Genomic DNA, 15157 nt, shown 5'->3' with positions numbered 1-15157 from the left:
CTTTTATATTATATAATATGTTTATTTTACCGGTTAATTTTATAATAATTTTACTGAATGTTGAATACTTCTTTTAGTATTATTATATTCTATAATTTGATTTTAAGTTTTGTTATTTATATTTTTATGAAGCATTATTGATAATTTTATATTAATTAATATTTTTATAAATTTATAATTATATAATTGTATAATTACAATTTATACTATCAAATATGACATAGTAACTTAGAATGTGCTTACAATAATGTGTAATTATCATTCTAATAATTACACTTTTATTGAATTAGCCTGTGATATCAAAATATACCCTAAAGAATTTATATAATAATAGAAGGAATGGATGAAAGGGGAGAAATGGTTAGAGAGGATGAAAGTTCACATTTCTTGTGCAGAGAGCCTCCCCTCTAGTGATTGAGAATTATCTATAAGTATCTCTAGATTAGAGGTGTTCATGAGTTGGGTCAGTTTAGATCTAGGTATGATTTATGTTTGTCTAAGCTTGGCCTGACTCAAAATATGGATATAAAACTTTACCCAAGCTTACCAATATTTATAAATGGCTAGCCAAAGTCTATTTTAGGCCCACCCATATCATTTTTTAAAAAATTTATAAAAATGCATTTATATTATTTTTAATTTAAATTTAATAATTTTATATATATTCGTTTTACATTATATTAGTATTATATACCATAAACTTAATTTTATGTGTTATAAATAACATAATATATAACATTAAAAACTTTAAAAAACAGGTCGGACCCATATTTTGAACGGACTAATTTTTTTTTTTGTTCAAGCCCGTTTTTCGAGCCTGAAAATGACATTGTAAGAAAAGAAGTCAAATTTGAATCCTGAAAATGACATTGTTACGAAGATCACTCGAAAAAATCAATTTTCATGGATAGAATGGAGGATACGTATTACTTATTTTTAATTGATTATAATTTGTTTTTAAAGAAAAAGAATATGTATTTTATAAAGAAACGATGTCAATATCAAACTGTTAAACCTAGCTATTTCCTTTAAGACTAAGCAAGCTTAAAGCTTGTCTTTAACTGAGACTTTAGTGTATAATTATAATAATTTACCAAAACAATCGTACCGAATGACAACTACAACAATAATAATCCTACTTTTATGTTTCTAACTTTTGGCACATACATAAAATATTAATTATTGGTTAGAAAAAGGAGTTTATTCCTTTAAATTATTTGTAATATTATATTCATTAGGTAAAGATTAGTCCAATGCATGGAACTTGCTTCCTTATCATTCCCATTTGATAATTTGTAACCAAAGACAATGCTGATGCACATTGGCCAATTATTCAAGAAATATATATATATATATATATATATATATATATATATTTTGTCTTTCCACTGTATATAGTCCTTCAAAATATAATTTCAAATTGTGTTGGTGGGATTTTAGCATTATTATAATAATTCAACTGGGATTTTAGTATCAATATAATAATTCAACTGAGATTATTGGATTTTGGATAAAAGATATCAAGACTTGATTGATCCAATGAAAATTTTGAATGTACCAAAAAGATTATCATTAAAAACTATTATTACCAATAATAGATAAGGAATATCAATAAATTACTTGGCTCCTTGAATGAAGTGTAATGGAAGGTTTGTAGTCCAAATTTAGAAGTGTTCTCCTGTGTAAACTGAGCTTATACAAATAACTTCAAAAATAGAGAATGTTTTCATAGTGCTTGAATCTTAAGCATGTCAATACTTTGAACAAGATGGTTATTATATTGTCAGGTATTTATTGGAGTGAGCTTAATAACTAATCATATGTATTCCATAGGCCTTTTAAGGGGTAGATGTTGGCTACGAATTTTAAAGTTGCTTCACATCTGGGGCGAGAATTGAATCATCGACCACTGGTTAAGGTAAGAGAGACATTTATCATCTCACCTAATCCTCGTGATTTTTTTCATATTTCTTATACATACGCGAGGAAGGTAATCAAAAAAAAAGAAAGAAGATAAGTTCTTCTTTACTTTTATCATCTCATGCACGGTTTTGAATGAGAGAAAGAAGTGAGGAATCCTCTTTTCGACTCTGACTCTCTCACTCCAATCGTTGCTTTTCTTTCTGTTACTTCGAAAGTAGCTACTTCGGCTTCAGCCACTCGAATTTTCGGTATTCCTTTTTTATTTCTCATCAAACGAATGGCATCTTCTTCTGGAAATCCTAGCTATTCTTAGCCTGATATTGGGGAATCTCGTTGCTATTACTCAAACAAGCATGAAACGTATGCTTGCATATTCGTCCATAGGTCAAATCGGATATGTAATTATTGGAATAATTGTTGGAGACTCAAATGGTGGATATGCAAGCATGATAACTTATATGTTGTTCTATATCTCCATGAATCTAGGAACTTTTGCTTGCATTGTATTATTTGGTCTACATACCGGAACTGATAAATTTTCATTTTGAGCCTCCTATTATTTAATTTAATATTATTAAATATTGTATTAGATTGAAAAATAGGAACTTTGAATCTTTTTTTTATTTACTTTATGTATATCAGAAAAAGATTTGAAGTGGATTTCTCGACCTGCGAAATGAAAAAATAGCCTCTGGAGTTTTTCTTTTTTGCTTTATATTCAACTGAAGGAAATATGAGAAAGAAAACGATAAATAAAAGAAATAAAATGAAGGAAATATATATATATATATATATATATATCAAACTATAGTAATTTAATACACATAGAAATTATAAAAATACATAAAAATATTGATTTTAATCAATTTCACAAACAAGATCCAAGAATAAGATTAGTTGATGGAGGAGGAGGGGTAGCTCTGGGGATCAACTAGTAGCGAGAGAAGAGATCGCTTCTTCCTTGAATTGAAGAGCTCGTTCAAAAAATTCATCTATCCGATTGATGAGCCATAAGACAATTCATGGTTCAGACGACTAGTAAAAATAGAAAAGAATAAACAAATTGAGTTCATGGATTTACCTAAGTCAGGTTATGGATCCTTTTTTAAATATTTATTGTTTTTAATATTTTACTATATCTCTATGGGACACTTGTCAATCTCTTAACCTTGTTTGTGGAGTCTAAAAGATCCATTGGCAGTGTATCAAATATTTTCTTATAAAGTTTTAGTTGGAACGACAAAAGACAATGAAAAATATGATGTTTTGGATGCAGATCCCATAAAGCACATTTTCTGGATTTCACATGATTTAAAAAAACAAAAATATCCCTACAATAATGATTATTATTTTATGAAAGAATGATTTTAATAATTGCTCAATTGAGTTGAAATATGATTGAAGGGTGACACCACCTCATTAACTCCTTAAATATAAATAGATAGATTTTAAGGGCACTTTTATAAATAACTTGGATCTAACCTCAAATCCAACTTTGATCAAAACCCGACAAATTATTTTTTTAATTTCACCCACTAGAATCCAATTTCGAAGAAAACCCATCGAACTTGGTTTTTTTTTCCATCCCTAGTTAAGTCTAGATTGGGCCATTTCTTAGATAGAGAAAAGAGGCTTATCTAACAAATTTATGGGACCATCGTTGGCCCAAATTGAAGGGATCTTGAAAGTGACAACCATAAACAAAAAATAATAATAATAATAACAAGAAGAACGAAGTCGCCACTCCATTCCCTCATTTCAGATTTTCGGTTAAAATCAACTCAAAACTACACTACCAGAAAGTGTTGTATGAAATCATTGCATTATCTTCACAAAATATCATTTATTTCTTATAAAATTTATTAATGAATTTTTAAAATCCCAACTTTTTGTTAAAATCATTTTATTATTTATTTTGAAAATTTTAAATTCCACAAATAAAATTTAAAATGTAACACATACTCATAGTAAAATTACAAAAGGAATAAGACATGTGATAATATTTTTATTTTATTTTTAAAATTAAAAATTTCGATAGTATTATATCAAATATTAACCTTAAAATAATTTTTAATATTATAGGTGGATATAATAAATAGGTAAGACTTTTCTTAAGAAAATGAATAAATTTTTTGAATAGGAAAATGGCATATCTGATATATCCTAACGGCTTCATTGGATGTTTTTTCCAATTCGCTCTGCCTACTCCTCACTGTCCCAAACTAAATCAACCAATCATCTTTCCCGATTTCCTCCCTTTAATGACGCGTTACTCTCCCGTTCTCTTCCTTTTCAGTAAATACTGGACCTGGCCGCATCGAATCACAAGGCGTTGGTTAACCACTTGAATGGTCGTACCCCGGGGTCGTCCCATTTTGTCAGTTGGCCAAACACATTTGAAATGGTAAAACGTCTAAAACGACGACAATTTAAGACAAAAAACGACGACGGCAGCCACTGGAACGATAGGGAAAACCGAAGCTTCTCCCTTCTTTGTTTGTAATTTCTTATTTATTTGCACTTTAGTTATTTGTCGTCTGAATCACACTTGATCTCATCTTCCAACCGATCCGCGTTTCGAATATTTGCGATTAAAAAAAGTTTCAAAAAGACGATGAAGACTTGTTGATTTGCTTTTTGAATCTGCAGCTTTGATTGATTCCTACGGGTTATCTTCCTTATCTTCCTCTGCAGTACGTTACTGTTTCTTTCTTCATCAAGTAAAGCATCATTGCTTCTTTTTTCTTTTTATAATTTAAACTTGCGTACATTTATTTGGATGAAGAACGTAGATATTTCTTGCTTTGATTCTGTTTGATTTATTTAAAACCAAAAGTTATAGCCAAAAGAAGACGTGTATTAGATATTTTCCTCTCTTTTTTTTTTTTTTTGCGTTATTATTATTATTGTTGAAGAGAGAAAAAAAAAAAGAAAGGGGGGGGGGGAGGGAAAAACAGGGAAGCGCGCATTTGAGAATTTTGAGCTAGTTTTCGTATATGTTTCATGATAGAAGAGAGGGAAGTGAAGGAAAAGCCAAGAGAAACAAAGAATTCTGAATTTTGAGAGATTTGAGCTTTCTTTAATTGTTTTCTGAAGGAGTTAAAGAGCGAGCGAAATGAACGAAAAAGAAATGCTTATTTGAATTTAGTTTTTCTTTTTTTCATTGTTTTGAAGATTTTCAGTTCATTTATGTGTTCTCTTTAGCTTATATCAGCTGGTTGAGTGTATGATATAGAGAAAACTAAGGGTCAACGAAGTGGAACTAAGCATAAATTTAATGATTTATGTTTAACTTGTGTTGCATATTATTGTTTTGTTTTCTCTGATCCGTTTTTTGTTTCAGAAGAATGGCATTGATTAGAAATTTGTCATTTTTCCCTGGAAAGGGCTTGGTAGAATTGTCCTTGGAATCGCAGCTCATGGCTAGAGATATTCGTAGTTTTTTTTCTAGAAGGTTTAACTGTTGTTTGTTGCTAATTATTAATGCATATGATTTAATTTAATTTAGTTTAATTAAGTTAAAGTGATAGTCGGGTTTAGATTCTGCTCATTCCATTGTTTAGATCAGCGCATATTGGAATCTTCTCCCTGTTCGATTGAATTCCCAAATTTAGTTGATTATGTCATTATCTTTGGTGCAATGCAATAAGAATTACATGCTTAGCTATATTTGTTTTCTAGTTTTTATGCATTTATCTTTCCCAGTATTGACCATAATTCTATCTAAGCTAAAAGGAGAAAGGATTTTCATGGCAGTTCTAAGGTGCTCAAAGAGTGGCATAAGTATTTTTGGCCTATCGATATGTTTTTCAGCAAGTTTATGTTGCATAGCTTTTGATACTGATGCACAGGGTTGATACACCAGCATGATAACTGCGTACTTGTAGCAGTATTCTAACTTTTTGATCTTTCCTTACATATATGACCTGCAGTTGGGACACGATGATGGGCGATAGTATGTTGAACCATATATTGAGTGAATACTACATCCCAAATTATATACTTGTTCCTGAATCAGAAGCAAAGAAACCACCGTGTGTACCTTCTTGTCCAGTCTTAGTCTTTATCAACTCCAAAAGTGGTGGACAGCTTGGAGGGAATCTTCTTTCTACATATCGTTCTGTTCTTAACCCCAACCAGGTATTATCTTCCTGCCTTAAAGGATAATGCAAGTGTGACTATGGAGATCCACCTTTTGAATTAAACTCGACTGATCGATCTTCAGGTTTTTGATTTGGGAGAGAGGAAACCTGATAAGGTGCTACACCAAATTTATGCCACTTTGGGATCACTTAAGCAGCGTGGAGATGATTTTGCTTCAGCTATTGAGAATAGCTTGAGAATAATCGTGAGTTGACATGTTAAGTATATGTTTATGTTTACTGTCAGGTTTTTTGTCTGCCTTTACTAATTTACATGTTACATCACATACATACATGTGTATATGTATGAGTGTGCCTATGTTATACATGGCGCAGTTCATGTCTAAATTGCTTAGGCTGTTTGCTAGGTTGCAGGTGGCGATGGCACAGCTGGCTGGCTTCTTGGTGTAATATCCGATCTTAAACTGCCTCATCCACCTCCAGTTGCTACAGTGCCTCTGGGAACTGGAAACAACCTGCCTTTTTCTTTTGGTTGGGTAGAATGATGCTTACTTGACTCGTCTAGTTTATTTTATTAACTGTTAGTTCACATCGGTCTTGAAGATTGTTTTTTCTTTATCTGTTGTTGCCTTTCGTTCTAATGATGTCATTTGACATGTGAATCACGAACTGTTTCTGATTGTTGTCATATCTCTTTTCCATGAACAAGAATGCTGGTTGTCTTTTCTGCTTCTTTCCCTGCTTTGTTCTCAACCTCTCATCAATTGTTATTGCCGTATTGGCCAAAAAAACAACAAATTTACAATCCATAATATTTTTAAGCTGAAAATTTTACACCTATTCTGCTAATTTTGTTCACTTAATCGTTGTCAGTGATGCCAAACTGTCTTTTCAATCCCCTTAAAAGAAAGGATTACTATAAGTGGTTGCCATATGTTTTATGATCATTACTAGTATTTATTGTTTCCAAAATGTTTGTTCCACAATTGACAAACAGTACTGGAAGAATTGGTTCAATTGAGTTAGATTTTCATGCCTTTTGTTCGGTTAATTTGCAGGGAAAGAAAAATCCCGGCACAGACAGACAGTCCGTATTCTCATTCTTGGAACAAGTGAAGAATGCAACCGAAATGAAAATAGATAGGTAATATACTATTCAACAGCCGTCTCTTTGTTTTTATGAAGCTAATTAGAAACATAGACACACGCTTCTATTTACCTATCTTTTACTTCCACATAAGCAAGCAAGTCGTAGTGCTTTATATTAATTAAGGTTCAGGAAGGTGTGAGACTGTGCCTCCTCCTAAATGAATGCGATAGTTTTTGATGGCATTGGTTTGCTAGTTCACAGAACTTGATTACTGGAGATTGTTGTTGTGTTGCTAGTGCTACAGTTGTTAGTTGTAATGAGCTTTATTCTTGTTGTTTGCAATCTCCCTAAACTATGTTTAGTGGACCACTAAAAAATTTTCCACCAAACCATCTTCCTAATGGCTTTTGTCACACTTTAAGCTCTTACCCTTTTAGACTTCTCTCATAGTCTTCTCAAGCCTTAATGCTCTACACTGGTGTGCGGTGCTACGAGCCTGACAAGAAGTTCATGTCTGCAAGAACTTGTCTATATTTAAGATGAACATGGAAAGGATTTATTTCTTGTTGAAACTAGATTTAAATGATGGAGTCCTTTATACTAGCATTTCTACTTTTCCTTGAGTTTTGATCTGGTTCACTTTTATCATGTTGTAATGGAAAAGAAATTCAGTTGCTTATGTGTTGAAAGTTTTAATTTGCTTTAGATTATTAATGCTACGAATCATTCGATGAAATTTCAGCTGGCATATTATCATGCGAATGAGGGCCCCGAAGGAAGGTTCTTGTGATCCCATTGGGCCTCTTGAATTACCCCATTCTTTGCATGCATTTCATCGCATCTCTCAAACAGACAAACTGGGTATGGTATGTTTCTGTTTTCTCTTCTTTATTGCCATTTTTTTGCTGAACTACTTTTTTGTCTTCTCCCATTTGTATATATTCTGCCTACAGTAATTCCTGAGGAGTCTTTAGATAGGTCAGTTGTATGGTAATACTGCTTCTGTACCTGTTGGTTTCTTTTTCTTCAAACTATTCTTGACTTCTTTGATTTTTGGTGGATGATGAAATTCTAAAACAAGCAATCCTGAAAGGCATTTTATTTTTGTTGCGTAATGGCCGCATCAAATGAGGTTTACATCTCATCATATGTCCTGATCCTCTTGTGTCAGTTTAAATCATTTTTATTTTAAGATAATTGGTGCATTCTTCTTGCCATTTACATAAAATCATTTTGTATAAAATTTATAGCGAGATCTATGGAAGTGGTAATATTGCCAGTCAAAGGTTCAAGCTGCTAATATGGGGGTTCAAATCACCATTTACATGTTTGGGTTCCGATTTAATGTTTACTTGCTTCATAAGAATTGGGGTTGCTTTATATGCTTATCGGCAAAAATTTAAATGGGTGTTCTCTCATCTCAGGATGGTTATCACACATTTCGTGGAGGATTTTGGAACTACTTCAGCATGGGTACGAAATATAGTTCCGTGCAAGAATTTCACAATTTGCAACATTTTTTTTATAAAAGAACAACTTTCTTATTTGTTTATGATATGTAGATACAAAGATAAGTATCTCTGTATTATTACTCACTCAAGCATTTAACGAGTAGAAACATAGCAGCGTCACCGTGATTACCTATCTGTTAATATCTTCAAGATAGCTCTTGAGTCCAAACATAGCAGTTTTCCAAGTTAACCTGATAAAGATCCATCACATATCATTTTGTCCCTGACATGATGGTCAAATGTTGCCTGACCTGTTAATTATATTGAAATGGTTTCCCCACCATATATTTGGTGCAGTTGGTCGTTTGAGGCACATTTTTGTAGTTAAGGTGCTAATGGGAGAGAAAGTGATCGAAAATTTATGCTCACTTAATTGAACCAACTATGTTTTGCCGTTATTATTTAGATTCTTAATGCAGATTTTTCCATAGAACTGGAAGTAAGCCTAATAGCTGTTTTGCTTTTACATATGATTGTTAGTAGTTGGTCACTAACCTTTATTCTGAATGCTATAATGAGATCTTGGTGTAGTAACTTTTCAATTCACCAATAAGATTTGTTTTGGTCAGGGATGGATGCTCAAGTATCATATGCATTTCACTCTGAGAGGAAATTGCACCCAGAAAAATTCAGAAATCAGTTAATTAATCAGGTAAATATATCTTTTCTGCTGTGATAATGGTTGAAATGTGAAATAATCTTAAATTGTCAAGAATTTTAATTGTGTTTCAGCCATATTTAATCCTAGTTTTAGTTGGAAGTTCCTATCTGGAAAAAAAAAATTCCATACTGACTGTACAAATTCCCTTCTTCCTCTCCCTATATGTTCATGTATTGGATTGGATATAGCTTCATAGGTGTTTATACAAGTACGTTACCTTTCATGCACTATTACCGAAAATGTACTTGTCTACTAACAATATACTGTTTTACATAATCTTTTGTTAAGTTGTCTCCATGGTTCCTTTCACTTGTATGATCATTCTTAAGTTTGTTATGCAACTTACACGAGTATTTCTTTATTTATGGTGAAGCAGGGTACTTACATAAAGCTTGGATGTACTCAAGGATGGATGTTTGGTTCTCTTTTTCGTCCATCTCCAACGTGAGTCTACTTATAGATGTTTGGTAATATAAATTCCTGTCCTATTTAGACGAATATGTATGATGACTTCATCTTTCACACACCTCAGCTGGCTAATTATATTTTTTTAAACTTTTTTGGTAGTGCTTTGATTAGGGAAATTAATCATATCGTATAAAATTCATAGGAACATGTATGATGGGTATCAATTTGTGCTTCAGTCTCAAGTTATCCATTTTTTAATGTTAGACTAACTACTTATCTAGTAAACAAAAACCTGCTAGATTTGCTCCATGAATTTTGCTTATATGTTATAGATTTGTGGTTTTCTAGCTCGGTAGTCATATCTTCAATTTTCTTAGAGCTCTATTTTCATATGCCTGATTCCAAATGGATTGTTATATTATGTTTTATTTCCTGAGTAAAGCTTGTTGAGCCATGTGGTTGCCATTGTATATGAGAATGTCTCGATGTCAATACAGGAACATAGCTCAAATAGCAAAGGTTAAGGTTATGAGGAAACAAGGCCAATGGGAAGACCTCAAAATACCTAGAAGGTCAAAATCATCTATAACCTGGATGCATATTTAAAAGATCATATAATCAAAACTTTGAATTTCTCATTATAATTGCACTTTCTTCTTAATACAGCATTGGATCTATCGTCTGCCTCAACTTGCCTAGTTTCTCCGGTGGATTCAATCCTTGGGGAACACCGTATAGGAAGAAATTTCTTGATGTCCGTTCTTATTTCCCTCTTCATTTTTATCTGCTGTAACAAACTGATTTCTAACCAGAAGATTTTGATTGGGGATTCTGGTTTACAGAGAGGCTTGACTCCTCCTTTTGTAGATGATGGCCTAATTGAGATAGTCGGATTTAGAAATGTCCTGCATGGTCTTGTTTTGCTTGCTCCAAATGGACATGGGACTCGTTTAGCACAGGTAGAACAAGGAGGTTCATGACTTTATGACATAAAAACAGTTTAAACCATTTTAGATATCTCTTCTCATATTCTTGTATTATTTCCCGATTCGATCCCGATGTTTCTGTCTGCAATTTCAGGCCAATGCAGTCCGATTTGAGTTTAAAAAGGGTGCAGCCAATCACACATTTATGAGGATAGACGGAGAACCATGGAAACAACCTCTCCCAGCAGACGATGAGACAGTTGTTGTGGAAATATCACACTTTGGTCAAGTAAGCATGCTTGCTACCCCATTATGCCGCTCCCGAAGCATGCACGATCCCTCTTCGCCGACTGCTTGCTACAACGAGGATAACAATAGTAGCGACGAAGGAGACTCTCCTGATGATTTGGAAGAAAAACGGAAGTTCGGCGCAGCTGACAGTTTTAAATTCCCAGATGAATTTGATATATCTTACCTCAGTTAAGCTCCTTCCTATATCAAATTCTGCCTTGTTTTTTACCTTGTTTGATATTAGCCATTCTATCCTCGAGTTGCATCTCAATGCTGCAATCATAGATCTCTTGCCCTTAGAATAGATCATCAAAGTGATTGATGTTTTGTTAAGGTAATTAAATTGCCATAAATTTCAATTTTCAACTACTAAAAAGCTTGATAGTTTTTTTGTTAATAGTGGAGTGACTTTTAACCAATTCTAATGTAAATGAAAAAACCTACTTAAGTTTGAAACTTTATTCTTTGATTCATGATTAGATTAGAACTGATAATCGGCTAGTACACAGTCCAAGCTCAAATGCCTCTTCAAAAGACAAAGGATTTCAACAAAAATATAGATTTAAAAATAGGTTTAAATAAAAAATAAGGTCTATTTTCTTGATAGGTTGGGCCTCAAGTAGAGTTTTTTGGCTCAAGTCTGTCCCATCCCAAACTTCTTTTTTCGTTGCTATTTTGCTACCATTTCTTTATTACGTTGCTACTATTTTGTTATTATTATTTGAATATTGTATAACTCTTGTTTTATTGTTAACTTTGCTACTATTTTAGAGGCATTTGCTTAGTGTTATTTAAGTACAAAGTTTTTTTGTAATGTATTTTCAATTTGTTGGGAAATATTTATTTTAATGTTATTTGATGTATTATATTTTTTAAATGTTTTTATATAAAAAATAATAATCTAGAAAAAATTAATACTGACGGGCCGGGTCGGGCTCAAGTTTAACATTTTTAATTTAGGTTTGACTTGTGTAGAATTTTAGGCTCATTTTTTGAGTTAGGCTAGTCCTAAAAAATGGGCCTAAATATTACATCGACCCGGCTCAAATCTAGCTTGACTCATAATCAGGTCTATCCATGGTAAAGCAAATTGGTAAGTGTTTTGAATTGTGAAACATTTGTAATATGTAAATATCCATTGTAATATCATTATGTAGGCCCAGTTTTTTAGAAAAAGGTTTTTAAAGTATTATCCGTTAGGTAGTCAATTGAACTCTAACAGTGTCAAGTATTAACCCCCAGTGAGGGGTTTGTCCCATATACTTTGCCAAAAGCCAATGTATGAGAGTACATTAATTGATGGATATACGACCTGTAAGACCCCTTATTATATCTCACTATTGCTCAGAGTTTGTTTGTTCTCAATTATTTTAATTAGGATATAATATAATAAGAACATGAAATTTTAAAAGGTATAACGTCAAATTTAACATTTAATGTTTACATCTTTTGTAAATTTGACCCTTATTCTATTTTTTTAGCTAAATTTGACTATTAACCTTTCAAAAAAAGTCAAATTACTTTTTTTAACCAAAATGTTAAGTAAAACATTAATTTTTTAATGATGTCAGTGTCGCAACCTATATGGCAGCCCACATGTACTTTCATGTTGACATGATACTATTTGTCTTATATGCAATGTCAACAAATAATTTTAAAATAAAAATAAGATAGTTAAAATTAAAAAAATATATAAAAGTTCATAAAATTCAAAATAAATTAACATGAAGTACATGTGAATTGTCATTTAAGCTATCTGTTTAAAAATTTAACATTTTAGTTATTATTTTGTTTAAAAGAAACAATTCAACTCTTTTCGATACGTTGATGGCCAAATTCAATTTTTTTAATTAAGTGTCAAATTTAGCTCAAGAAAGAATAAAGTTCAAATTGCTAAAATTATAAACATTGAGGGTCAAATTTAACATTATTCCAATTTAAAAATTAAAAAGTATTATATTTCATTAAAAACCACTAAAATATATTTGAAATATAATAAAGCAATGTGAAGAATAAAAAAAACATGGATAATAATATTTTAACTTTTGTAAAATAAATTTAAGTTAGTAAGAAAATAAGAGGAACAATAAAATATAAATAAATTCATGAAATTGTTATTGTTAAGTATGACTCATATTTTCAGTCAAATTTGAAAAATAATCTTTTAGTTAAACTCTGTTTATTTATTTCAGTCAAACACTGATTAGTTTAGATTATTTTATTATTATTTGACATATGAATTTAGCCTATAAGTAGGCTCTTTTACAACCTTAGAATAAACACCCATTAGAAATTAGAACTCATAACACATTCAGAGAATTTTGTGTTTACGCTTTGAGAGTTCTTTGTTTTTCGGGTTTTCGGGGTTTGGTTTTTATCTCCATCTTTTGTACTCTTCATTCTTTTGCCATTATAATAAAATTATCTTTGCCCGTGGTTTTTTATCCTCTTTGAAGGGGTTTTTCCACGTTAAATTTGTGTGTTCAATTTCTCAATTTATTCCGCTATTTTTGTTAATTGTTGCTTAATCGGGTCGATCCCTAACAAGTGGTATCAGAGCTAGTTCAAATATCAGCCTATTTAGATATGGCAATAACAATGTTTGAAATTGAGAAGTTCGATGGTGAGACAAATTTCAATCTGTGGCAAGTTCGGATGATGACAATTCTAGTTCAATCCGGTTTGAAAAAGGTTGTTACCGGGAAAAAGTCTGAGAATCTAAATAAAACAGAATGGGAAGAGCTTGATGAAAAGACCTTGTCTGCAATCCAGTTGTGCCTCGCGAATACGGTATTGCAGGAGGTATTGATGGAGAAGATCTTATCCGCATTGTGGAAAAGGTTAGAAACTCTTTATGCGACTAAGTCTCTCGCTAACCGTTTAGTGTTGAAACAACGTCTATTTACGTTTCGCATGAACGAAGGTGAGCTTCTTAGAGATCACATCAGTCAATTCATTACTCTTTTAAATGATTTAAAGAACGTTGAGGTTCATATTGATGATAAAGATCAAGCTATGCTATTATTGTGCTCTTTACCCCCTTCATACAAGTCTTTCAGGGAGACCCTGATTTATGGTAGAGATAAAATCTCGTTCGAAGATGTGAAGGGTCATTTGTTGAGTAGAGACAAACTCGACAATGAGCTTTATTTGGATAGCAAGGCAGATAGGCAAGCTTCCGTTTTGGTAGCAACAAAGAAACGAGACAAAAGGTGTCGCTATTTTAAAAAGTTAGGTCACGTCAAAGTAGATTGTTATAAACTGCGAAATAAAAGAGCTGCTGAGAGTAACTAGGAAGATGTAGTTGGTGCTAATTTGGCTGATGAAAGCGGTGATGATTTCTTGTTAGTGTCAACGAGCGATGAATCCAAGCTCACGTCCGAGTGGATCCTAGATTCGGGATGTTCTTTCCATATGTGTCCCAATAGAGAGTGGTTCTCCACATATAGTTCGGTTGAAGGTGGAGTTGTGCGCATGGGAAACGATTCATCTAGTAAGGTAATTGGTATTGGTACTGTTAAGATTAGGATACAGATGGGACGATTAGGACACACTCAAATGTCAAGTATGTACCTGATTTACGAAAGAATCTCATTTCCTTGAGTATTTTAGCCTTGAGAGGATGCAGAATCAACATTGAGTCAAGCGGCATTAAAGTATCTCGTGGAGCTCTCGTTTTGTTAAAAGGTAAAAGAACAGGCAGTCTTTATATTCTGGAAAGTTCTACAGTGACCGGTGAAATTGGACGTCCCTCGTCCATTACAGAGTCGAAGTCAACTCGTTTGGAGCGGAGGCAACTTGGTCATAGGAGGGAAAAATGTATGACCGTTTCGTTGAAGAGAGGTTCTCTTTTGGATGCAGGTTTTGATAAGTTAGGGCAGTGTGTTCGTGAAAATCAGACACGGGTTAGTTTTGATTTGGTAGTGTACAAGTCGAAGGCTAGAAGTCTTCCAGTTTCTAAGCACAAATTCGACTCAATTAATTCCCTACATAGTTTAAGATAGGCTCGTGGCGGGCTTTGGCAAAGATGGTGTTATGGAAATATGAGTCAATGTGGAGATTTGTTAAGTATGACTCCTATTTTCAGTCAAATTTGAAAAATAATCTTTTAGTTAAACTCTGTTTATTTATTTCAGTCAAACACTGATTAGTTTAGATTATTTTATTATTATTTGACATATGAATTTAGCCTATAAATAGGCTCTTTTACAACCTTAGAATAAACACCCATTAGAAATTAGAAC

At 32.5% G+C, this 15157-nt stretch overlaps 1 protein-coding gene across 2 annotated transcripts; it reads left to right on the top strand.

Annotated features, from left to right (window-relative positions):
• Nucleotides 1-4130: 4130 nt before the first annotated feature.
• On the top strand, nucleotides 4131-11374 carry LOC105779710 (diacylglycerol kinase 5). Of its 2 annotated transcripts, none has more exons than XM_012603615.2 (14): nucleotides 4131-4422; nucleotides 4573-4643; nucleotides 5856-6063; nucleotides 6149-6271; nucleotides 6434-6562; nucleotides 7085-7170; nucleotides 7859-7982; nucleotides 8541-8589; nucleotides 9197-9279; nucleotides 9665-9732; nucleotides 10194-10268; nucleotides 10363-10450; nucleotides 10539-10655; nucleotides 10777-11374. In XM_012603615.2, the coding sequence occupies exons 3-14, from the start codon at nucleotides 5866-5868 to the stop codon at nucleotides 11104-11106; spliced, it is 1470 nt and encodes a 489-aa protein (XP_012459069.1). In that variant the 5' UTR covers nucleotides 4131-4422; nucleotides 4573-4643; nucleotides 5856-5865; the 3' UTR covers nucleotides 11107-11374. The 2 variants fall into 2 exon arrangements, with proteins under 2 accessions (XP_012459069.1, XP_012459060.1); XM_012603606.2 differs by having other exon boundaries at nucleotides 4132-4422; nucleotides 4573-4616.
• Nucleotides 11375-15157: the final 3783 nt, after the last annotated feature.

This window comes from Gossypium raimondii, chromosome 1, assembly GCF_025698545.1.
Source record: "Gossypium raimondii isolate GPD5lz chromosome 1, ASM2569854v1, whole genome shotgun sequence".
Taxonomy (NCBI): Eukaryota; Viridiplantae; Streptophyta; class Magnoliopsida; order Malvales; family Malvaceae; genus Gossypium; species Gossypium raimondii.
The sequence above is the reverse complement of the archived record's forward strand: the minus strand, read 5'-3'. Positions and strand labels throughout refer to the sequence as shown.

Excerpts from the sequence above, each read along its gene's own strand:
- LOC105779710 (XM_012603615.2), top strand. The coding sequence starts at position 5,866 with ATGATGGGCGATAGTATGTTGAACCATATATTGAGTGAATACTACATC. Across the intron at positions 9,280-9,664 it reads GAAATCAGTTAATTAATCAG|GGTACTTACATAAAGCTTGG; the intron begins GTAAATATATCT and ends ATGGTGAAGCAG. Across the intron at positions 10,656-10,776 it reads ATGGGACTCGTTTAGCACAG|GCCAATGCAGTCCGATTTGA; the intron begins GTAGAACAAGGA and ends CTGCAATTTCAG.